At 54.7% G+C, this 23,674-nt stretch overlaps 2 protein-coding genes across 21 annotated transcripts in view; one reads left to right on the top strand and one right to left on the bottom strand.

Moving 5' to 3' along the window:
- Positions 1 to 9,482, bottom strand: part of JAKMIP3 (Janus kinase and microtubule interacting protein 3) — a 61,142-nt gene extending 51,660 nt beyond the window's left edge. For all 20 annotated transcript variants that reach the window (XM_084210709.1, XM_084210725.1, XM_084210726.1 and 17 more), the window contains exon 1: positions 9,259 to 9,482. The gene's annotated coding sequence lies outside the window, so the exon portion shown is untranslated. The remainder of the gene's footprint in view (positions 1 to 9,258) is intronic.
- Positions 9,483 to 15,360: 5,878 nt separating this feature from the next.
- On the top strand, positions 15,361 to 22,500 carry BNIP3 (BCL2 interacting protein 3). The gene is made up of 6 exons (XM_084210906.1): positions 15,361 to 15,502; positions 17,845 to 18,025; positions 18,599 to 18,683; positions 20,613 to 20,719; positions 20,809 to 20,958; positions 21,581 to 22,500. Exons 1-6 carry the CDS (start codon positions 15,466 to 15,468, stop codon positions 21,630 to 21,632), a joined length of 612 nt encoding a protein of 203 aa, XP_084067032.1. The 5' UTR covers positions 15,361 to 15,465; the 3' UTR covers positions 21,633 to 22,500.
- The last annotated feature ends 1,174 nt before the right edge of the window (positions 22,501 to 23,674 follow it).

Here is a 23,674-nt window from a genome sequence, read left to right as displayed (position 1 = left end):
TGGGTACGACCCAGCTGGGCGACCTGCGGCTGCCACCGGCACAGCCCGAGCTCCAGCAGCTCGGCAGCAGCAGCTGGCCCACCCCACCGACCCCCCAGCCCCTGCCAGGGCATCCCCAGCTCTGGCACCACCCCACACCTGGGCAGGTGTCTGCAGGAGGGCCACGGCTGCAGGCCCAGCAGCCTGGGTTGGACACACGGACACTGTCCTGTCCCTACTCAGCCCTGCCCTGCCCTTGGCATTTGTGACCAGAGAACTGCTCAGCCTGCTCTTGTGGAGAGGGAGAGCTGGAAGTTACTTCCAGAATGATCCATTCCAACCAGAACTGCTCCAGAGTCAGCCTGTGACAAATTAGCAAACACGTCCTTTAATTACAGAAAGCTTTTCCCTTCGATTTTTTAATTAGAAGCAAGAATGCAGATGCCATTCACATGAAAGGACTGTCTTGTTTTCCGTCTGGTGCTGGCACCACTGAATCCCAAACACATCCTGCAAATTTCCATGGATTTAACAAAGTCCTCAGGGTTACAAAGCTTCTGACCATCACACAGGGTGCTCCAGCAGCAGCCAAGAGTTGCTGCAGAAGAGGTACACAGGGAATTCTGACATCTCTGCAGACATAAATATGTTCAAACCACTAAAATATTAGGACCATAGGTACAGTTTTCAGGTGTGAACCAATGAACAGCATCTTCTTTAAAAAGAGAAATACAAGGTGCAGTTGAGAGTTTTAGAATGGATTCAATGAGTGAATGAGTAAGAAAGCAGAAGAATGAAATTTTCATGTCATGCAGGAGACATGAGGTGAATACTTCAATAAAAAATAATAAAACCAGAAAAGAAAAGAATCAATATTAGCCTGAGGCACAAGAGAATCCCAATTTAAAAGAGCCTCCAAACCCCCAGGAGAGCAGGGCTGGCTGTGCTCCTGCTGCCAGACTCCTCACAGCAGCTCTGTGCACTGGCCTGGCTTCAAAGGGAAGGGGGAAGCAGCCCCGACCCCCCAAGGCCAGAATCCAGCAGACTGCCCCTAATTACACACCTGTAATTAGTGCCCCAGACACACCAGCACCGGGGAGGGGCAGACTGCCCCTAATTACACACCAGCAACACCTCTGGGAGGCGGAGGCAGACCCCAGGAAAGGCTGTAACCTCTCCATCTCCAACTCAGCCATTGCTTTCAGCAGTCTGACCCTTGTATTTGTTATATCCTTAAAATCCCAGGCTGGTTAGGGTTGAAAAGGAGCTCAAAGCTCCTCTCACTCCACCCCACAATGGCAGGGACACCTTCCACCATCCCAGGCAGAATGTCCAACCTGGCCTTGGACACTTCCAACCCGTGCCTGGGCTGGGAACCTTCCAGCAGAGTAGGAAACAAACCGGGGGGGATGGAAGGGAAATGCCCTGTTTGAGCTGAACTGGGGCTCTCAGTGCCCAGCTTCCCTGTCCTGCCCTGCTCCCCTTTCCTCCAGGATACAAACCAGAGGGGATGGAAAGGAAATGCCTCGTTTGAGCTGAACAGGGGCTCTCAGTGCCCAGCTTCCCTGTCCTGCCCTGCTCCCCTTTAGTGCAGGATATAAACCAGAGGGGATGGAAGGGAAATGCCCTGTTTGGAGCTGAACTGGGGCTCTCAGTGCCCAGCTTCCCTGTCCTGCCCTGCTCCCCTTTAGTGCAGGATACAAACCAGGGGGGATGGAAGGGAAATGCCCTGTCTGGAGCTGAACAGGGGCTCTCAGTGCCCAGCTTCCCTGTCCTGCCCTGCTCCCCTTTAGTGCAGGCAAGGCCTGTCCCCAGCAGCCCCCAGAGGGATCCCAGAGCCCTGCTCGACCCTGCAGAGTGGCACGTTCCTCTCCTCACTGCACTGAGGAAAACACGACTCTCTTTGCTGCCAAAGGGGCTGGTGCCAAGCAGATTTTGAAAACAAACCCGTGCTCAGGAGCAGCTTCCCCAGGCACGGCTGGAGCTGCTGCCGTTGCCATGGAGGCCAAACCTGCTGCTCTTCTGCCTCTTCCCTTCCTGTTGAAAAAGGGCAGGAGCTGCTGCAGAGCAGTGACTGAGCTTTCCAGTGGGCCCCACAGGCTGCAGGCTGCAGGCACAAGGCACTGTCTGACACACAATGTCACAGGATGGTTTCGCCTGGAAAAGCCATCCCAGCCCACGGAGTCCCCGCTGTGCCTGGTGCCCACTTTGTCCCCAGCCCAGAGCTCTGAGTGTCACCTCCAGGAGTTCCTGGGACACCTCCAGGGATGGGGACCCCACTACCCCACACAGCTGCTGGGGTGAACTTTGCTGCCTGGAGCATTTTTTGGTGATGGATTTATTTCTCAATCATTTTAGTCAAAACATTAAGATGAGAAATTGAGATGCTGTCAAAAATGAAACTGAAATGTTTTAGAATGGCATTTGAATTTTTAGAAGCACTTATGTTTAATTAAAATCAAGAATTTTAAATCCCTATTTTGCAACTGGAGCCCCTCTGGAGCCAGGCTGGGACACCTGGGGTGGCTCACCTGGAGAAGAGCAGCTCCAGGGAGAGCTCAGAGCCCCTGGCAGGGCCTGAAGGGGCTCCAGGAGAGCTGGAGAGGGACTGGGGACAAGGATGGAGGGACAGGACACAGGGAATGGCTCCCAGTGCCAGGGGCAGGGCTGGGTGGGAGATTGGGAATTGGGAATTGTTCCCTGGCAGGGTGGGCAGCCCTGGCACAGGGTGCCCAGAGCAGCTGGGGCTGCCCCTGGATCCCTGGCAGTGCCCAAGGCCAGGCTGGACACTGGGGCTGGAGCAGCTGGGACAGGGGAAGGTGTCCCTGCCATGGCAGGGTGGCACTGGGGCAGGGGAAGGTGTCCCTGCCATGGCAGGGGTGGCACTGATGGGATTTGGGGTCCACTTTGAGGAGATCTCCTTACTCAGCCAGGAAGGAGGATGGGGTTTTTCTGCTGTTGCCAAAGAGAAGGGAGCTATAAATGTTGTTCTTTCTCCTTTATCATCTCTGATGACTTAGCATCAAATGCTAAAAATAATTTTTATGCTTCATCTTCAAAGTCGATGTGCTGCAATTTTTTTTAAAAAACCCAAACTAATCCTGTATCCCAGCAAGAATATTACCCATATTTCAGGATCCAAACGAGACTTTCTGAAGAGGTGCTGGAAGGCTGCTAAATGTGACATTTCACACAGATCTTTTCTCTCTGAGCGCCCTCCCAGCCCTCTGCTCACGAGGAGACAACAACTGAGACAGTGCCACGTTTCTGAGAGCAGGCTGGCTCCCGTGCTCAGCCCCACTGCACCCAGGCATGGCTGGCAGTCAGGACCTGGCCTGTGGGGGCTGCACAGCAAATGACACAGGACTGATCTCCAGGGGAAAGCTTGGCCCAGCTAGGTTTCCACCTCACATTTCTGATGTTCAATGCACTTTATTGTCAGCAGTGGGCAGGACACAAGGCAGAGCCAGCACTGGGCTTGAGCATGAGAACACAACAGCAATGAAATAACAACTGGTGTCAGAAATGGCTCCTACCAGGCCTGCATGGCTGATAGCCTCAATTTGGATGAAACAAAACTGATCTGGGTGATAAAGAACATGAAAAAATATCTCAGGAAATTTTACTCTGTGTGAGTCGAGCCAGCTTGGAATTCAGAACTGCAGGGAAAGTGGAAGGCCCTAAGTTGGCACACATGTTACTTCAAATAGATGAGTGTCATTAATGTGAAATAAGCAGCCATGAAATAACATTCCTAAAGGCACAAGGACAGCACCCCTCAGGAGAGCTGCAGCTCCCTGGTCACAGCCAGGCTCATCAGGGGCTGAATCACCCGAGCCTCCGAGTGCTGGTGTACAACAGAACCTCCAAACTGCCTCCCAGAGCTGCAGCTGTTGTTTTACCAAGCCCTGGGGTCTTTGCTGCCTGCCCTTGGCTGGGGTCTGGGGTGTGTGAGTACATCCCTGCCTGTGCAGACATCCCTGCCTGCAGCTGCGTCTGCTCACTGCCACTCCCCGACGCCCCGTGCCGACTGACACGGGAACACGAGCAGGAAGGAGACATTCCTGCCTGGGAAATACTCTTCAGTCTCAAATTCAGTTGTTGACTGGCTTATTTTTAAACAACAGCAACGATATTTTCAGCAGAGCATTTACTTCTCTTTGGTCTCACAGGTTTATGCAGAACACCGAGTTCACCAACAACTTGTTCCCCTCATGGAGCTGTTACTGCTCCCACAGTAAACCACCCATCCCACTGCCCCCAAACTCCCCAAACACCACAGACAGCTTTGAGGGAAAAGACCATGTTTATATTTGTCTGCTCCTGCCAGCTCTGACGCCAGCCTTAGTGACTCTCCCCATCCCTGTGGCTCTGCTTTTCCTGTCTCAGCATCCATTCCCACCTCTTATTTCCTGCAGCACAACTCTAGGAAGGCTTTAAGCATTCCTGGCTTTGCATTCCTCTTCATAGCCATGATATATCCTATTTGCTGCATTCCTTGCTTCTCCACTATGTTTTTTAAACTCGATTTGTGGTTGTAAAACCTTATCAGGCCAAAACCATGTCAGTCCTAGGACACACATGGGTATTTTAGCAAGAGGGGAATTAAAAAGAAAAAAAATCCTGACCAAAGAAAGCAAGAAAATGCCTTTGTTTAGGAGGTGTTTCCTGGCAGAGTTCCCTCAGGCTGGAAGCAGGTCAGGCTGCTGGGTGACTGACAGGGAGCAAGGGGCACCCACCAAGCAGCTCCTTTAACTCCTGCTGCACCTGAGTGTGTCCTAAGGGAATCAAACCTGATGGGATTCCCTTCCACTGCCACTCTGCCCACCAGCAAAGTCCAGGGTTTGGCAGTGCTGGTTTTGTCCCTAGGGACTGGGATGGGCAATATGTGGAACTGGAATTTCTGCATGTGCCAATTCAGGAACCAGCTGCGTACTCAGGAGCTAGCTGTGTATTCAGGAAAGGAGAGAAATCTGAACCCAAAGACCACCCTCTGTCCCCAAGGCTTGTTTTGATTTGTCTCTGACTGTGCTGCTAAATCACAGAACTGTGGAATCCTCACGGCTGGAAAAGCCCCCTGAGCTCGCTGGGTTCAGCTGTCAGCCCAGCACAGCCGAGGCCACCACCGGCCGTGTCCCCACGTGCCACATCCACACGCTTTTTGAACACTCCTGGCCGGCCTGGGGCAGGGCTGCACAAGCCTTTCCATGAAATAGTTTTCCCCAATATCCACCCTGAGCCTCGCTGGCTGTTCCCTCTCCTCCTGTCCCTGTTCCCTGACCAGCAGGTCCCCCCTGAGCCCCCTTTCCCCAGAGGTGAGGGGGCAGAGGCAGAGCCGTGGGGCTGTGATGGGCAGGGGAGCCAGGAGCCCCCAGCCCTGCCCCTGGGCTCCCCCAGCTGCAGGGGGAACACTGAGGGAAGAGCAGGCACCAGTCAGAGTGGGAGTGCCCCGCCACGCAGGGAACCCTTCCAGAGGCAGCACAGACAGCAAAGGGCTCCCCTGTTGGGACAAGGCTGCCCCAGCCCCGGGCCAGCCCTGCAGGACCCTCCCCAGTGCTCCCAGCAGCTCTGGGATGGACCAGGGCTGGCTGACACACCCCACATCCACCCTGCACAGCTCTGGGATGTACCAGGGCTGGCTTACACACCCCAAATCCATTCCACCCCCTTCAGCGACAGCTGGGAACATGGAGAGCTCAGGCAGGGAAAAGTTGGGATCTACCAGTACAGCAAGTTTTTAATTAGTCATTAGTAGCCACAGTAGAAATCCCAAAAGCATTTTGTTTGGAGAGAAAGGGCTTTTAACCTCTGCAGGCATTATCTGCGATAGAATGGATAAATCTTGACCACTGAGTGTGTTCCAGTTGCTTGCTATCCTGCACAGGACGGAAATAAATTTTCCTTCAAGACCATTCCCTTGTACCATAACCAAGTGCCACAAACCCAACACAAGGATACCTGAGCCCAGCACTCAGAGGGGACAGCAGCACAGCAGGGACCATCTCAGGGACACTGAGAACCAGCACAACAGCCCTGGGAGCAAACAAACCAGTGGCCACTGGCTACTGCCTGATCTGACAATGCTTGTAGCAAACTCAGTTTAACACACCCTGGTCAGATCTCGTGGTGCCTCAGCCCTTTGTGCCTCACCTTGGTAAAACCTGGATGGTTACAGGAATGGGATGAGCTTTGAGGGCCCTCCCAGCCCAGCCCAGCCCAGGATCCCACCCCAGGAGTGAGGGAGAGCTGTGGGGTCGAGGCCCAGCCCGCAGCCCCTCCCTGGGCAGCTGTGCCTCCAGGCTGGGCCAGCTGGGCTGGAACCACCAACAGGGCCAGCACAGCCAGGACCATGAGCTGAGGGGGCAGGAAAACCACCTTCTGCAGCTTAAAGTGACCCTTCAAAGGGTCCCTGCTGGCAGGTGACCTTGCCAAGGTCAGTGACCACAGCCCAGTGCAACAGCTCCAGCCCCAGGAGCTCTGCTGGACTTGAGGACAGCCAGGACTCCACAGCCTGCTGCTGGCTGCGTGTTTGAGGAAACCCATGCATCCTCCAGACATTCTCCCAAGCCTTTCCCAGCTGTCTCTCCTCAGGCAGTGCCTCTGCTGCCCAGATGAAATCCATTGAACCCTCATCTCCATTGCACAGCAGCAGTGAATCACAAATCCCTGATCAGGTGTGCCTGAGAAGAGCTGAGGGTCTGCACAGGAACGAGGGGACTTTCAAAAACCTGCCACCATGTCATTCTCCATTAGAGTCACTTCTACAGAATTCTGCTCAGCTCTGAGACCTTTGGGGGTTTATTTGGGCATGGCACGTTTGGCTGTGGTTGCCAAGGAAAATCAGGAATTATCTTTCCAGGTGAAATGACTGCTAGAAATGGATTAGCATTCAGCCACTCCAGCAGCCAACACTCAGTGCCCTGGGAGAAGGAAGCTCTCTCCTCCTCTGCATGCAGGTACCTGCTCCTGGCCCACTGTGGGCACATAAAGACAGGATCCCATGAGTGATTTCGTTTGGATTGAAGTATTGGCTGGTATTTGTCTGCTGTTACCATAAAATATATTTCTACAAATGTTGTTATGTGTCTTAAAATTGGTCAGTGCTCTTAGAGTCTCGTTCCCAGAGTGGTTGGATGGGTTCAAATCCTACATCCCAGTCCACCAGGATGTGTAAAATTTTTAGGACTTGCTTCTTAAATTATTTTTCCATTTAAGCCAAGCCTCTGTTCCTGATCATACATGAAGAGCTGCAGCACAGAAGGTGACAAGCTGAGAACACATGTTTTAGGGGAAAATGTTAAAGATCATTATTTAAAGGCCTTCACTTGTTAACATTCATTTGTTGATGCTACTTTGAATTCAAGCCATCTGCAATAAAAAATAATATTTTAGAGATGCATTTTAAGGAAAAAAAGCAAAGTTTTACTCTTCATGTAAACTGACAGTGCACTGGGAAACTTGGTGAAACTTCACCACGTGGGAGGTGTTGACAACTGAGCATATACCAAGGGAGGGATTTACAGGCACACAGTTCCACAAATACATCCCAGACTGGTATTTGTCAAGACAACCCATGAGCCTTCAGCACATTCTTTAAAGCCTCATTCAAGTGGGGTGTTATTTTCTCCACCAGGGCCCTGGTGACAAATGCACTTCCCTGTGGCCTCGTACTGGTCCCACTGTCCTCTTAATCACCACTGCAAACACTAAAATTCCTACCAGCCTGGTATTTGCAGGTGAAGAACAAGGGGCTGTGGGTCAGGAACTGCCAAGAGCCAACACAAACCAGGCAGAAATTCCACTGCAAAGTAAAGTAATCTGTCCTGAGAAACTTCCAGTTTTGAGCATATATTAAGCACCCAGCGAGCCCTTACACAGAGAGAGGAGCCCAAGTGCAGAGGGGGGCAGGTTAAGGATGCTGCATGTCCAGAGAGAGAGCCCAGGCTGACAGCTGTGAGTCTTTCTCGCCAGGAAATTATTATTTTGCACTACACACATTTCTCTGGCTGTATCACAATGTGTGAAATAACAGGCAAAAGTCAACCCGACTCCAATGTGTTTTCTAATCTCTGTCCCATTTTTAGCAGTGTCAGTAGAGGCATCCCATGAACTGAAAGGAAAAGGAATCTGGATGAGATAAATCACACTTAAAATGACTGAGAGAGCAAGCAGCTGGGAAGAAAAATAAAATAACTTTCTTTTTTTAGGTTAAATAGCACAGAATAGAATCAAAAGCCCAGACTGGTTTGGGTTGTGAGGGACCTTAAAGCACATCCCATTCCACCCTACCATGGACAGGGACACCAATGTCACGCTGCCAGGTGCTCCAGGGCCCATCCAGCCTGGCCTTGGGCACTGCCAGGGATGGGGAGCCTGCTCTCCTCTGGACAGGATTGCCATGGAAGCAGTTCTGAGACACGCCGTGCACAGAGTTCAGCCAACAGGAAATGCCCCAATCGGCTCCTCGGCGAGCACAGACACAGATTATTTGTCACAGCGATGCATCAGGGCGTGTGTTACCCCAAACACCAGCACCTACAGCTGCAGAGGAGGCTCAGCAGCGATCTCTGACCCTGGCATTTCAGCTGCATCACACAGACAGAGACTCCATAAAATCCTGAGGAGCAGACGGAGCAGGAAGGTGCAGCTGGGCCCCAGTGCCAGGCAGAGCCATCCCCTCCTGGCACCCAAGAGCGCAGCCCTGCACATCAGAGCCGTGGCATCCCCACCCCGGAGGAAATAACCTCAACACAGAATGCCAAACAGCACACCTGAAAATGGAGCCTGCAAAGCCCTTCGGCAGCAGATGGGTCATGTGCAGCAAATCTGTCTGTCACACTTTATGTCCATATTTATAGATACGTTACACAGGTGATCACTGATTAATAAGCACAGGCAGGCACTAATTAAGGAGCACAGTTAGGCACTCATTAGCAAGCACAGGTAGATGCTAATTACGGAGCACAGGTAGGCAGAAACCTCACTCCCTCATGCTGCACACCAAGGGAGTCCCTTCCTGCAGTGCACTCCAGATAAAACCTGTAGGCTGCTCGAGCAGACACATTTAAAGAGATTTTTTACGATTCATACTGCAAAAGGCTAAAAAAATAATCCATCCCTGGTGCAGATGCTTCTATTTTCCCTTTCTGTCCTCTAAACAGTGGGATCAGATGAGAAGTGATGCATCGATTGGTCCAGGGTAGCGCTGAGAGGACAGAGAAGGAAAATAAAACAAAAAAATACTAAAAATCCCCCAAGCGTAGAGTAAGATGTGCTCACCACGTAGCCCGAGCGCGGATCCGAGCAGTCGGAGGAGCTAAGGACAGCTTTCCCCGGCAGGCTGCGGGATGAGCTCAGTGCCGGCAGGCTCAGCCATTGCGGAGTCACTGCAGCTCCGGCAGCACGTCAGCAGCGCTGCTGCTCCAGAGCCCTCCCTTCCCGAGACCGGCAGCGCTCCTGCTCCAGAGCCCTCCCTTCCCGAGATCAGCACCACTCCTGCTCGACAGCCCTCTCATCCCTGTCTGCCGAGATCAGCTCCAGAGCCGTCCCATCCGAGATCAGCACTGTACCCGGCTCCAGAGCCCTCCCATCCCTGCCTGCCGAGTCAGCTCTAGAGCCCTGCCATCCCGAGATCAGCTTCAGAGCCCTCCCATCCCGAGATCAGCTCCACAGCCCTTCCATCCCTGCCATCCCGAGATCAGCTCCAGAGCCCTGCCATCCCCGCCATCCCGAGGTCAGCTCCACAGCCCTTCCATCCCTGCCTGCCGAGATCAGCTCCACAGCCCTTCCATCCCTGCCATCCCGAGGTCAGCTCCAGAGCCCTTCCATCCCTGCCATCCCGAGGTCAGCTCCAGAGCCCTTCCATCCCTGCCATCCCGAGGTCAGCTCCAGAGCCCTGCCATCCCTGCCATCCCGAGGTCAGCTCCAGAGCCCTGCCATCCCTGCCATCCCGAGGTCAGCTCCAGAGCCCTCCCATCCCTGCCATCCCGAGGTCAGCTCCACAGCCCTTCCATCCCTGCCATCCCGAGGTCAGCTCCAGAGCCCTCCTTTCCCCGCTCCCCCCGTTCCATCCCTGTCCCTTCCCAGCCAGCCGAGGCTGCAGTTCCAAACGCGCTCGGGCCCCGCGCTCCGGCCAGGATCAGCATTCCCAGCCATGAGGAAGCCAAAGCTCTGCACCCAGCACAGCTGGAACCCACACTGAGCTGCTCCTCCAGCAGGGCTGCCTTGCTGAAAAGGGCAGGGGGGGACTGAAGGATAATTGGATTTAGAAACAGCTGCCAGACTTTGCACTTGCTCCTAGCAATAGAGACGGGATCAAGTTCTAGAATCATGGAATCACAGGCTCTTCTGGGTTGGAAGGGACCCCAAATCCCACCCAGTGCCACCCTGCCATGGCAGGAACACCTTCCCCTGTCCCAGCTGCTCCAGCCCCAGTGTCCAGCCTGGCCTTGGGCACTGCCAGGGATCCAGGGGCAGCCCCAGCTGCTCTGGGCACCCTGTGCCAGGGCTGCCCACCCTGCCAGGGAACAATTCCCAGTTCCCAATCTTCCATCCAGCCCTGCCCTCTGGCACTGGGAGCCATTCCCTGTGTGCTGTCCCTCCATCCTTGTCCCCAGTCCCTCTGCAGCTCTCCTGGAGCCCCTTCAGGCCCTGCCAGGGGCTCTGAGCTCTGCCTGGATCCTTCTCCAGGTGAGTCCCCTCCAGGTGTCCCAGGCTGGCTCCAGAGCAGAGGACTCTGGACTCACTCCATGTTCCATGGAAGCCCACCCCTGTGGAAGTGCAGGGCAGGCACTGGGGTGTATCTCTTACAGGAATGGCATTCCTGGGTGCCAGCGTGCTCTGCAGTGACCTGGCAGTGCTGGGAGGGTGGAAAAGGCAGGAATTGTTGCAAGGCCCTGTAAGGTTCAATTTGAGGACTAAAACCCATGGATATAAAGCAGGTCTGGAACCCCTAGTGTGCTGTATCCCACTGCTCCTCACACCTGAGGAAATATCCATTGTCAATACTCACTCACCCACTGAAAATTCCCCTTTCCACAAGAAACGAATCACAAATATGCATAAAAGAAATGCGTTTGGGTACAAGATGCTTCTAACAGCCCCACACCACCAAGTTCTCTACAAGCAAATAGGATATGGGGCATATTTGTTTGATTTTGTGTTCTCCTGACATGAGAAATAGTGAACACTGGGAAGAAGACTGGAAAGTGTTCCCAATGTATGTCCATGAACTGCTGACAGGAATGACAGGAGTGCAGGGCTGGGAAGCAGAAACCTACCCTGGAACACAAAATTTTCAGTTTTAGAAAGGAGGGTATGGGTTTTTTTCCTCTTCAACAACAGCTAAGTATCTGGAACTTTGCATAGAAAATCTTCATTTTCCTTCCATCCAAAGCTCACAACTGTGCAGGACAAGAAACACGTGACTGCTAACAAGATTCCTTAGAAACTTGTTTGTATTTTTGTGGATCCCAACGCTGTGTTCCCCTGCCTGTTCCCTGCTCAGCGGTTCAATTATCCTTTGCCAAAGGGACTTGTAGTGGCACTTGGAGACAACAGGACTGGCTGTGGCTCTGAGAGCTGGGACAACAACAGCTCTGGGACAAATAAAACTGGTTTCTATTTTTAGAGCTGAATTGCAACACTTTGTGGGAGTTTGTAAGCAAAACAAGTCACGTCCAGGCAGTGTTGTAAGTGACCTACACAAGAGCCCAGCAGTGGTTTGCATCACTCAAAGAATGGGGGTTTGTTTTTCAGCTGGCAAGTGCTCAGGAGAAGCATTCCTCTGGCAACTTCCATGGGCTGAGCTGCACACAAATGGAATGGGCTTTAAAAACCTGAAGTTAGCAAGTGAAGAAGAGCTGAAGGAATTTTCATGCTCTGCTTTTCTGATTCACACTGGAAGTGGTCAGTTTCTTCCCTTGTAAGACTGAAAAGCCAACCAGCAGTGCTCTGGGTTTGGTTTACGCCCGGGTTTGTGCCCTGTCCAGCTGTGCCAGCACAGGTTCTGACACCGAGCTCAGGTCAGGCAGGATCAATGCCCCTGTGCAGCCACCACAGACCGGCACAAAGCGTGTGGGGATTGCTGAGGAATGTGACAGACAAGGCCCAGGACAGCACAGCCCTGCCACGGCAGCGGCCACACCACACACAGGCTTTTTATTAACTCTCCAAATGGAATAAAATCTGAGAATCAGCAAATCTCACAAGGGTTTGGGCTGCAAGGGACCTTAAGGCTCGTGTTCCACCCGTGGTGGGCAGGGACACCTCGCACTGTCCCACAGCAGCAGCCTGGGTGAGCGGCAGCAGCACGGAAAGGACACAAGAGCAGCTGGGTGGTTAATGATGAACCTGCTTCCAAGAAATGCTCAGCATGAAACACACGCACGGTTCCATTTCCAGAGGCAGCCAGGGAGGTTAATGACCAACCCTCGGGGGATGCAGACAGGGAGTGCTCAGATTTCAGCGGGCTTTGAGCCTGTGTCTGCACAGGAGAGCAACAGTCACAGAACCACCGAATCATTTGGGCTGGAAAAGCCCTCCCAGCCCTGGAGCCCCAGCTGTGCCCATCCCCACCCTGTCCCCAGCCCTGAGTGCCACCTCCAGGGGACACCTGCAGGGACGGGCACTGCGACCCTTCCTGGGCAGTGCCAGGGCCTGAGCCCCCTTTCCATGGGGAAATTCCTGCTGTGCCCACCCTGAGCTGCCCTGGCCCAGCCTGGGGCCGTTCCCTCTGCTCCTGTCCCTGTTCCCTGGAGCACAGCCCGACCCCCCGGCTGTCCCCTCCTGCCAGGAGTTGCAGGAACATTTTCCCAAATCAGTCCTGAAATTCCCACTGTCTCACATTGTACTGCTAGGAAGTGGGTGGATTACTTTGATTTTTATTAAGAAGTAAGAAACCAAAGAAATGTCAGTGAATATTATCCATTTGTAAACTAATGCAAGTTTATCACGGGTTTGGGATTACAAACAACTTCTGTGCAATGCCTGAAAGAAATACCTGTCCCTCACAGCTGGGCTGAGCCCTCGTGTCAGGCCCAGCCCAGAGGCTGAAAACCAAACACAAAGTTGAAGCTGTCTGAGCAGCAAGCATGACTCCGTACCCAAATCATCGCCTTTGTTTTTCTGTGGAGGAAATGGTCACTGTTTCTGGCTTAAAGGGAATTAATCAATACATGATTATCTGTGACATGCAAGTAAATACGATTAGAGCGAGTCCTGGCTGTGCAGAGGATCTCAGTGCAATAAATCTATAACCTTTCAAAGACTTCATCCAACAACAGCAAAATTCACGATTTTTCCTGATGACAGCACAGGGGGTTTCTGCCAATAACCCAAGAGTTTCTGCAATCAAATTATACATGGAAATAAATGCATTCGGTTAATGACCGATGAAAGAGCAGCTGTGGCTGCCCCTGGATCCCTGGCAGTGCCCAAGGCCAGGCTGGATGGGGCCTGGAGCACCTGGGACAGTGTAAGGTGTCCCTGCCATGGCAGGGGTGGCACTGGGTGGGAATTAAGGTCCCTCCCAACCCAAACCCTTCAGGGGTTCTGTGATTCTGCGATCCCCACGTCCCTCCCGAGGCAGGCAGTCCTTGCCGTGTGCCTGCAGCGTTGAGCCCCCCGTTCCCCACAGCCGAGGCAGCGTGCCGGCAGGAGAGGGGCAGATCCTGGAGCCAGAACCTGCTGTGGCCCCGTTCCAGGCACTGCTGGCTGCAGGAGAGGAGCAGGTCCCAGAGGCACAACCTGCCGTGCCCACGAGGAGCGGCCGCCGTGCCCGGTGCCCCGTGCGGCCGTGCCCGGTGCCCAGGCGGCCGTGCCCGGTGCCCCGTGCCCAGGCTGCCGTGCCCGGTGCCCGGTGCCCGGTGCCCAGGCTGCCGTGCCCGGTGCCCAGGCGGCCGTGCCCGGTGCCCAGTGCCCGGTGCCCCGTGCCCGGTGCCCAGGCTGCCGTGCCCGGTGCCCAGGCTGCCGTGCCCGGTGCCCGGTGCCCCGTGCCCGGTGCCCAGGCTGCCGTGCCCGGTGCCCAGGCGGCCGTGCCCGGTGCCCGGTGCCCGGTGCCCAGGCTGCCGTGCCCGGTGTCCAGGCTGCAGTGCCCAGTGCCCGGTGCCCCGTGCCCGGTGCCCAGGCGGCCGTGCCCGGTGCCCAGGCTGCCGTGCCCCGTGCCCGGTGCCCGGTGCCCAGGCGGCCGTGCCCGGTGCCCGGTGCCCCGTGCCCGGAGCCCAGGCTGCCGTGCCCGGTGCCCAGGCTGCCGTGCCCGGTGCCAGGCTGCCGGCAGCAGGGAGCAGCAGAGCTCTGCGGGAGGAGCAGGAGCGGCCCCGAGCGCAGACACCGGGAGCCGCCCCTCGTTACCCGGTCAAACCCGGCGTTTGGCCCGGCCTCGGACGGCTCTTCCCCACTGGAACAGAGCCGGTGCCCCTCTTTATCCACCGGCTGTACAGAGTGCCGTGCCCACACCCCGACCTTGTCCTTCTGGGAATTAAAGGCAATTCCTCACTCTTGCAACAACTCACAGACAATTTACTGATGTATTTCACTTGGGCTTTGTGACTCGGCTGCAGAAAGGCACGGGTGAAAACAATTCCAGACAAGGCAGAAAAGCCTGAATGCTTTGAGTTAATACCTTGGCTAAATAAAATCAGGTTTTATGCGTTTGTCTTTACAACGTCCCAGCAGTGAATCAGTATCTACTTTCAAATAACAACACGAGTTAAGTGGCTCCCGCTGTCGAGATGATGGCATTGTGTCAATTAAAGACCAAAAGGAGATTTATTTATTATCTATTATTTATTTATTTGTTCTTATTTATTAATTTTCTTGGAGCTGTTCTGTGCAGGGCCGAGAGTCGGACTGGATGATGCTGGCAGGTCCCTTCCAACCCAACCATTCTGTGGTTATTACCTATTTTAAGGCCATGTATCGCTCGCCGTCGGGGCTGGCTTAGCGGCCGCAAGCTGTGACTTTGCAAGGACGTGTCTGCTGCGAAACCCCCTCCGTGTCTGCTATGAAATCCCTCCGTGTATTCTTTGAAACCCCCTCCGTGATTTTCTTTTGAAATCCCCCCGTGTCGGCGTTCCCCGTGTGACTGGGGCGGGCCGTGCGGAGCGCTCAGCCGGCAGAGAGCGGGAGTCCTGCGGGATGACGATGTCCTGCGGGATGACGATGTCCTGCGGGATGATGATGTCCTGCGGGATGACGATGTCCTGCGGGATGATGATGATGTCCTGCCGGATGATGATGATGATGATGTCCTGCAGGAACCGTCCCGGCTCTCCCGTTTCCCGTCTCGGCTCCGCTCTCCCCCCGCCATCATGGCGGCCCGGGGGGACGCTGAGGGACGGAGCGCAGCCCCCCCACCCCTGCCCCGCCCCGTCCCGCCTCGCCGCGCTGGCCAATGGGCGGGCGGCGCGGCGCTGACGTCACCGGGGCGGCGCGGCGTTGCTGAGGCGGGCGGCGCGCGGTCAGTGCGTGCCCGGCCGCCCGCCAGCCATGTCGCGACAGAGCCCTCAGGAGGAGAACCTGCAGGGTAAGGCCGCGGGGAGCGGCGCTGCGGGCTGGGGCGGCACTGCCCGGGCGGCACTGCGGGCAGGGGCGGCACTGCGGGCAGGGGCGGCACTGCGGGCAGGGGCGGCGCTGCCCGGGCGCTGCGGGCGGACCCGCGCGCGGCCCTTGTGGGTCGCGATATCGGGTGATTGCGGTGGCCGATGTGCGCGCCGCAGTGCGTGTCTATCGCCCCGCGTCCCGGGGAAGAGGCCCGGTGGATGTGCCTGTGGGCAGGGCTCGGGGCAGGCGGGGGATCGGGTGTTGGATAGCCCAGGATCGGCCGGGGAAGGGAAAACGCAGCGCAGCCACACAGTGCGGCTGGTACGGGGGGTGTAGCGACTTGAGGGGCATCCTTATCGCTCTGGGGAGTTCTGCTTCTTAATTCCCAGCGTTGAAAGCTCTATCTTAAGAAAATTACGCTTCCCAGCGCTGATCCGGTGCTTTGCAGTGCTGGTCTGTGCTCGCACATGTGTCCTGGGCTGGGATATCGTGACAGACCCCTCTGTCCCGAGGCCATCCGCGGGACTCGTCTGGCCGGGCTGCATTGCCTCTCCTGGGCTTCGGTCTGTTTGTGTTTCCAGCTTCATAAAAACACAGCTGCTTTTACCTTTAAATGATGATATCACAGCCTGTTCCATGTGCTCCAGCGCAGCCCTTCTCTGAGGAGTGTCCAAAAAGAGAAGGGAAAAAAGGGAAAATTGTAAACCACATCTTCTGTCCCCTTGCTGCTGCAATCCCAATCCTCTCCCTGCTTTATCCTGCATTCCCAGCGCTGTACCCAGTAAGATTTCAGCAGATAAAGGCTTAATTTGAGCTGTAGTGGTTGCGATCGTTCTTTGGTAACAACTTGAGCTTCCCTAGATTTTGGGGGAAAGGGTAGGGAAGGGTTTGTCTGGCTCTGAGCACACTCCCTGCCACATGCCAGGCACTGTCACGTGGAGGGGAAAATTCCCAAACAAACCCAAACAACAACAAACCAGCTGTAAAGGAAAAGGGGATTGGAAGAAAAACGTCTCTTCCAAACTCGGTGGGCAGGAATGTTTGTGTCCAGCAGGTTTTGTGGTACTTTGGCTGTCCAGATGGAGGTCTGTGTATTTGGAATGGAGATACTCGTGTTGTTGATGCACAAGAGGCAGTTTGGCTTTGTGCTGTTCCCATTTGATTTTGGAGCCCTCAGTCTCCTCCCAGCCAGGATATCTGGGATATTTTTGCTGGTCTGATGTTCCTGCTTCACGCTAAACCCCTGCACTGGCTTCTCCCACCTGGTTCCTGTGCTGCTGGGTGGCTGGGAAGGGACCCTGCAGCTCCGGCTGCTCCTGCTGTGCCTTTGTTCCCTGAGCAGCCCGAGCACCACTGTCCCTGTCTCTCCTTTCCCTGCTGATTCCCTAGACATCCTTGCCCAGAATCCAGGGAATTCCTGCTGCCCTCCTGCTCCTGTTCTCGCTGCTCAGTTCCCTGTGCACTGCTGGGGCTGAGCCACTCCTGTTTCACAGTGGGGTTCCTCTGGCATGTGTGTAACTTGGGTATTTTCTGTTCCCTGAGCTTATTCCTGGGGGCTGGAGGGACAGGACATCCCAGTGCCAGAGGGCAGGGCTGGATGGGATGTTGGGAATTGGGAATTGTTCCCTGGCAGGGTGGGCAGCCCTGGCACAGGGTGCCCAGAGCAGCTGGGGCTGCCCCTGGATCCCTGGCAGTGCCCAAGGCCAGGCTGGACACTGGGGCTGGAGCAGCTGGGACAGGGGAAGGTGTCCCTGCCATGGCAGGGTGGCACTGGTGGGATATGGGGTCCCTCCAGCCCCAACCATTCCGGGATTCTATAGGGAGGGAGCAGCTCCAGGCCCTGCAGTGAGCTGTCCCTGCCCAGGAGGGAGTTGTTATTCCCTCCCTTAGGAAAACAAAGCCCATGTGACCGTGTTAAATATACGGCTAGCAGCAAACCCATGACAGCCCTTGCCACACACCCGCAGTTGCTTAACAGCAGCACCTACAAATGGCACTGAAAAAAGGCTGCACTCTGGAGCCCAAAATCATTTCAACAACGAATAACTGAACTTTGGCAGCAAAAGTCCTTGAGATTATTTTGACTGCCACCTATGTTGAACAATAAAAACTGAACATGTCCCAGAATAAAAGATCTGTATATGCAGAGAGAAACACAATGTACTGCTGAGCAGCTGCTTCCCAGCCCTGTGAGCCTTCCCAGCTCAAGTGCCTGCCCTTTGCATTCCGTGCTGTTTATGAGCTGGAGGCAGGGCTGGCCCGTGTCCCTGCACTGTCACTCCGGCCCTCAGGCTGCGGGGCTCAGCTCTGCTCTCTGCCCACCAGGGTCCTGGGTGGAGCTGCACTTCAGCAATGGCAGTGGCAGTGGCAGCTCTGTGTCCACGGGGAGCCAGGAGCAGGTGCCAGCCTCACTGTCCATCCACAACGGGGACATGGAGAAGATCCTGCTGGACGCCCAGCACGAGTCGGGCAGGAGCAGCTCCAGGGAGAGCTCCCACTGTGACAGGTGAGCAGGGGGCTCTGCCAAGGTCACCAGGGGGTCCCAGGTGCAGAAATGCTGCGTGGGTGTGTTAATGTGCACGTGCCTATTTGTATGAACACATGTGTGCATAGGGGGGTGTTCTGTGTGTGTTCCCATATGAACACGTGTGTGCGTGTGTGCCTAGAAACCAGAGCAGATGTCCAGGGGTGCCACACAACAGCCCAGCCCTGGGGCAGGCACTCAGGCAGTGCCATGAATGCATCTGCTGGATTTTGATGGGCTGTGAGGTCTCCAGCCTAAACTGTGTTTGGAAAAGCCCACACTCCAGGACTCAAACTGCACAGCAGGGCAGGCTTGGCCTGGCTGGTGGGGATTCAGACCAAACCCCGCTGCCCCTCCTCGTTTGCTGCCTGTTGTTTCTGTGCCAGGGCTCTCCAGCAGCGTGGGCAGAGGGCTGGGGATCAGAGCAGGGACTGAGGTGGCTGTGGTGGCTGGGCAGTGGCAGCCCCTGGGGCATGGCTGGGGCACTCCTGGGCAGAGTGCCCAGCTCCCAGGGTGTCACAGAACACCTCACCTGGTGCTTTTGTCCTGGTGCAGCCCTCCTCGCTCCCAGACCCCCCAGGACAGCCACAGAGCTCTGGAGATAGAGAGCCACAGCAGTGGGGAGAAGAACAGCTTCCAGGTAAGATCCTCACCTCGCTGGGGGAGAGGGCAGCTCTGACTCCCTGTGCTTTGGGCAGGAGCAGCAGAAGCTGCTGAAGAGACTTCCACAACTCCCAGCAACCCTGGCAGATCCAGCCTGGCTGTGTTTGTTCCTGACACGTGGGGATGTTTTGGTTTGGTCTTCCAATCTGTGACTGAGATTTTTCAGAAGGATTTGCCCTTTCCCTTTGGCTGCTGATGGGTAGCATTTCCTATGTCCTCCACCAATGCACCTCCATCAATTCAGTAGAAATTTTAAAAGATATTTTGACAGCAGCAAGAATTTCTAGAGTCATTTAAATGTGGCAGCCAAAATTACACAATTTCCAAGCCCTGCCATAGCTTTGATTCCAGGTATTTTAACAATTAATACAAAACCTCAGTATGTGCTGCTTTGGAAAACTCCCAGTTCTTTCTGATTTCACTTAGTAGGTTTGTTTACCTTGCAAGGAAAACAAATAAACACATTTGCAACAAGACTGGGGGAAATAATGTGCATTGACCATATTTAATCAATACAGGGCTTATTGCAGGATGACAGGCTGAAATCTGAAGTCTTCAGTATAATAAATTAGCTTTTAATATGAAAAAAATGACTCACAAAACATTTTGAGGAAGGAAGTATTTCAAAGAAGTGAATTTTTCTGCATCATTTCTACAACTCCTGCCAGACTCCAAGGACTCAGCTTTAGGTTAGCTAAATGTGGTACTGCAAGTTAATTATTACTGGAAATTATTATTTTATATTGTCAGAAACACCCTTCAGCTGTTTAAAGATCATTATGTAGACTTTGAGAACAAATAACCCCAAGTTAGAAAGCCATCAGAATTCCAGCTGCCTGGACAGTTTTATTTCCATCCCATGAGTGTGTGCATCCAGAGCTGTTGGAATTCTGGGAGCAGGATCTATTTTTATCCCAAGGCCTGGGCTGTGTGGAATGGAGCTGAGCTGAGCCAGGAGCTCTGCCCTGACTCAGCATTTGTGCTGTAACTGCACCAGAGCTGGAGCTGGGGGGGCTTGTTCTGTGATCACACACCTGGCCAGGCTCACCTGCCTCCCAGGATGGCCAGGGACTAGAACTGGTCACTGCCAGGACCTGGGCAAGGACTGCCAGCGACACCTGCCAGCTCTGAGCATGGCCAGGAGTCCCTGTGCCAGTGTCCATCGGGGCTGGGAACTGGGATAGGGCAGGAATCCCTGTGCCAGTGTCCATCGGGGCTGGGATAGGGCAGGAATCCCTGTGCCAGTGTCCATCAGGGCTGGGAACTGGAATAGGGCAGGAATCCCTGTGCCAGTGTCCATCAGGGCTGGGATAGGGCAGGAATCCCTGTGCCAGTGTCCATCGGGGCTGGGATAGGGCAGGAATCCCTGTGCCAGTGTCCATCAGGGCTGGGAACTGGGATAGGGCAGGAATCCCTGTGCCAGTGTCCATCAGGGCTGGGATAGGGCAGGAATCCCTGTGCCAGTGTCCATCGGGGCTGGGATAGGGCAGGAATCCCTGTGCCAGTGTCCATCAGGGCTGGGATAGGGCAGGAATCCCTGTGTCTATCAGAGCTGGGGATATTTTGGGACTGTGCATAAGGATGAAATGCTTGGCTCTGGGATTTCACTGCCAGGGCAGTCTTGTCTCAGGCACATATGGGATATGGGATATGGGATATGGTCTTTGCCATTCTCACCCCGCTCTGAGGACGGGTCTCCCTGCTCCCGCTCCTGATCTGGGATGTGAATGCTCCCCAGAAGGGGCTGGGAAGGGTTGGGAAGAGCTGGGAAGGTGGGTGCCAGGGCTGGCCTGGCCGTGGTGCTGGCTGCAGCCATGCCCTGCTCGGTGCCAGGGCTGGCCTGGCCGTGGTGCTGGCTGCAGCCATGCCCTGCTCGGTGCCCAGTGCTGGTGGCTCTTGGTTGCAGTCTGAGGAGGATTTCCTGGAGAGGAGGAGGGAGGTGGAGCGGCTGCTGAGGAAGAACGCGGATTGGATCTGGGACTGGTCCAGCCGGCCCGAGAACATCCCGCCCAAGTGAGTGCTGCCACAGCTGCTGGGGGAGCTCCTGCAGCTTCTCCTCCTCCTGCCTGAACACACAGCTCACCTTCCTTCCCCAAACCCAGGGAATTCCTCTTCAAGCACCCCCGGCGCACAGCCACGCTCAGCATGAGGAACACCAGTGTCATGAAGAAAGGGGGGATATTCTCTGCGGAATTCCTGAAGGTTTTCCTCCCATCCCTGCTGCTCTCTCACCTGCTGGCCATTGGACTAGGGTAAGGTTCAATTGAAAAAAAATAAATTTTACCTGCTTTCTTTGAGGCCTGATTCTGATTCCCAATTCCCTCTTTGTTCAAGATGGTTATTCAGGAAGTGCTTCCTGCCTATGGAATTGCTGGATGGTTGAAGTTTTCTGATTTTCTCCCTGGTTGCGAATTTCTCAGAACAATTAAGAGGCAGGGAAATGAGGAATTCTGTACACTGGAACTGTAGTCACACAACACTTGGCTCCACTGGAGATGAGACTCTTAATCTCACAACTGGGAGATCAGCAAAGTAGAAACTAATATTGAATAGTTTTAAGTTCCACTGACATAGATTTAAAAATATTTAATATAATTTTAAATTACTCAGTAGATTTTTTAATTCTCTCCTGGGAGGGATGGGCAATATTTTCTTTCCACAGGAGCGTGGGGCAGGTGCTGGGCCCTGGAGCTGGGGGGGCTGCCAGACCAGGGGCAGTCACTGGGGCTGGGGCTGGGCTCCGGAGCAGTTCCGTTCCTGCTTGGTTACGGCTGGCAGTGCTGCTCCTGCCGGGAATTCCAGAGGCAGTGGCCGGGCAGGGAGGGCATTCCCAGCACCACAGCCTGGCTGACCGTGTGCTCTGACCCTGTGCAGGATTTACATCGGGAGGCGCCTGACCACCACGGCTTCCAGCAGCACCTTTTAGAGGCACCGGGGCGGAGCTGGAGCGGAGCAGCCGCAGCTGGAGCGCAGGAGGTGCAGAGGAGGGGGAGCTGGTCGTGGCGCCGTGTGTGTGTGTCCTGTCCGTGTCCTGTTTTAGTTTAGTCTAAAAATGGGAAGGGAGACGCTGGAGCTCCCGTGTCACATAGAGCCTTCTGGATCAATCCCTGCTGGATAACCCCATGAGCACGTGGCAGATGCTGTAATGTCCCTTAGTGCTTTGTAGTGAAGTACCTGAGCATTAGAGCAGCTCCGTGTTTAAATCAGTCCCAGCTTTCAGCAGCCCTTGTGCTGGGCCGTGTCCATCCCGCCCCTCCTGCGCCTGTGGTGGGAATGTTGACCCTGCTCCTGCAGCCCCCACAGGGAGGGATGAGCCCAGACTGGAGTGGCCTTACAGATGATCCGGGAATTCCCAGGGGCTCTCGCTGCCCTGGGCAGCTTTTCCCCTGGTAGGTGTTGCTTAGTTCACTTCGGCGGGAGGTGTAAGGTGTTGAGACACAGTGGGAAGAGAGGAGCATGTGGGTAAAACTCCATCAGTTTGTCCTAGTTCAGAGGTAGAATTTGGATTTAGTGCCTACTAAAAGCTGCTTTTGCCAGGACATTTATTTAACCCCAGCAGTTACTCCAGGTTCTCTGCTGTACCTACCGCAGGCTGTTGCTTACAGGCTTTTTCTGTCCCACATCAATCTGCACCTGACCCTGGCCCTGGGCAGATGAACCACAGGGTGGCTTCTCCTTGGTTTTTACTGATGCCATGCCTTTCTCCCTTCTGTGATTTTACCTTATTTAATGAGAAAATGAATGTTTGCCAAAATACCATGTTTTATATATTTAAATAAAAAGGTTCCTGGTGAGCTCAGAGTTTCCTCATTCCTTTTTCTCAACGGGCTGATAAGGCTCTTGGCCTCTGCTTGCCCCTTTCCCACTGGTCACTTTGTGACATGGAATGGAGAAGTTTCCATGGAAACAGCACCAAGCAAACCTCAGCAGGCCCTGGGTAGCCTGCACTCACTGCACACACCGAGGTGTGATGCTCCTGAGGAGCTGGAAACCATGGAATTGTGTCTGGAAAAGCCCTGTGAGCCCATGGAGTCCCACCATTCCCAGCACTGCCCCGTCCCCCGGTGCCACAGCCACAGAGCTGTGAAATCCCCCCAGGGGTAGAGGCTCCAGCCCTGCCCTGGGCAGCTGTGCCAGGGCTGGGCAGCCCTTTCCAGGGAGGAATTTTTCCTACCCTCCAATCCAAACCTTTCCCCTGAGGCTGGAGCCAAGAGCAAAGGTGGGACCAGAACCCCTGAACGCTCTGGTGCCGCTTCCATTTCCTGTGGGACTGGGAGCAGATCTGTGCAAAGGGCTGGGCTCTGGCTGGAGAAGGGAAGGGATTAAACCAGGGTGTCCCTCTTTCACTGCCATTGTCCCCCAGCTCCGTCCCCCCAAAGGTGACACCCTGGGGCAGCGCTGGCTGCTCGGGCACAGTGAGGTTCTGCAATGTTCCACGCTCACCCACTCCTCACTGCTGGCACTTCAGTCCCAATTTCATGGCATGACCATCACCAGGGGCTTGCAGGGGCTGGGTGCAGCTCCCTCAACTGCTTCCCTGTGGGCCTGCCCGAAGCCCTAGGGCAGGAACAGTCCCAGAGGGGTTTGGGTTGGGAGGGACCTGAAAGCCCAACCAGCTCTGCCCCATTCAGTTCCACCCCCTGCCACGGGGAGCACAACCTTTCACCAAACTTGACATTAAAACCTGGTTTTAGATAAAAGGATAAAAATTCCATGAGAATAGTCAAAAGCTAACTGAAAGAGGTACAAGCAAACAGGGCTATAGGAGATTCCACCATATCCTTTTTATGGATATTCCACTTGTATTTGCTGAAAAAGCAGATCCACAACCGGCCAGCACTGCTGCGTCCTGGAGCAGGAGCAGCAGCCCTGGCCACTCCAACCATCCCAACTGGAAACACCCCCCTGGGCTGGCCCATCCAGCCAACTCCCTCCCACACGGAAGGAAATGTTGCAAAACACAGGGAG

Source organism: Fringilla coelebs, assembly GCF_963513975.1.
Source record: "Fringilla coelebs genome assembly, chromosome: 8".
Taxonomy (NCBI): domain Eukaryota; kingdom Metazoa; phylum Chordata; class Aves; order Passeriformes; family Fringillidae; genus Fringilla; species Fringilla coelebs.
Note: the sequence above shows the minus strand (reverse complement) of the source record. Positions and strands in the feature narration are given on the sequence as shown.

Bases quoted from the DNA above. Each gene is read 5' to 3' on its own strand.
- BNIP3 (XM_084210906.1), top strand. From the start codon at position 15,466: ATGTCGCGACAGAGCCCTCAGGAGGAGAACCTGCAGG. The intron at 18,026-18,598 runs GTGAGCAGGGGG...GTCCTGGTGCAG, and splicing joins GAGAGCTCCCACTGTGACAG to CCCTCCTCGCTCCCAGACCC. The intron at 18,684-20,612 runs GTAAGATCCTCA...TCTTGGTTGCAG, and splicing joins GGGAGAAGAACAGCTTCCAG to TCTGAGGAGGATTTCCTGGA.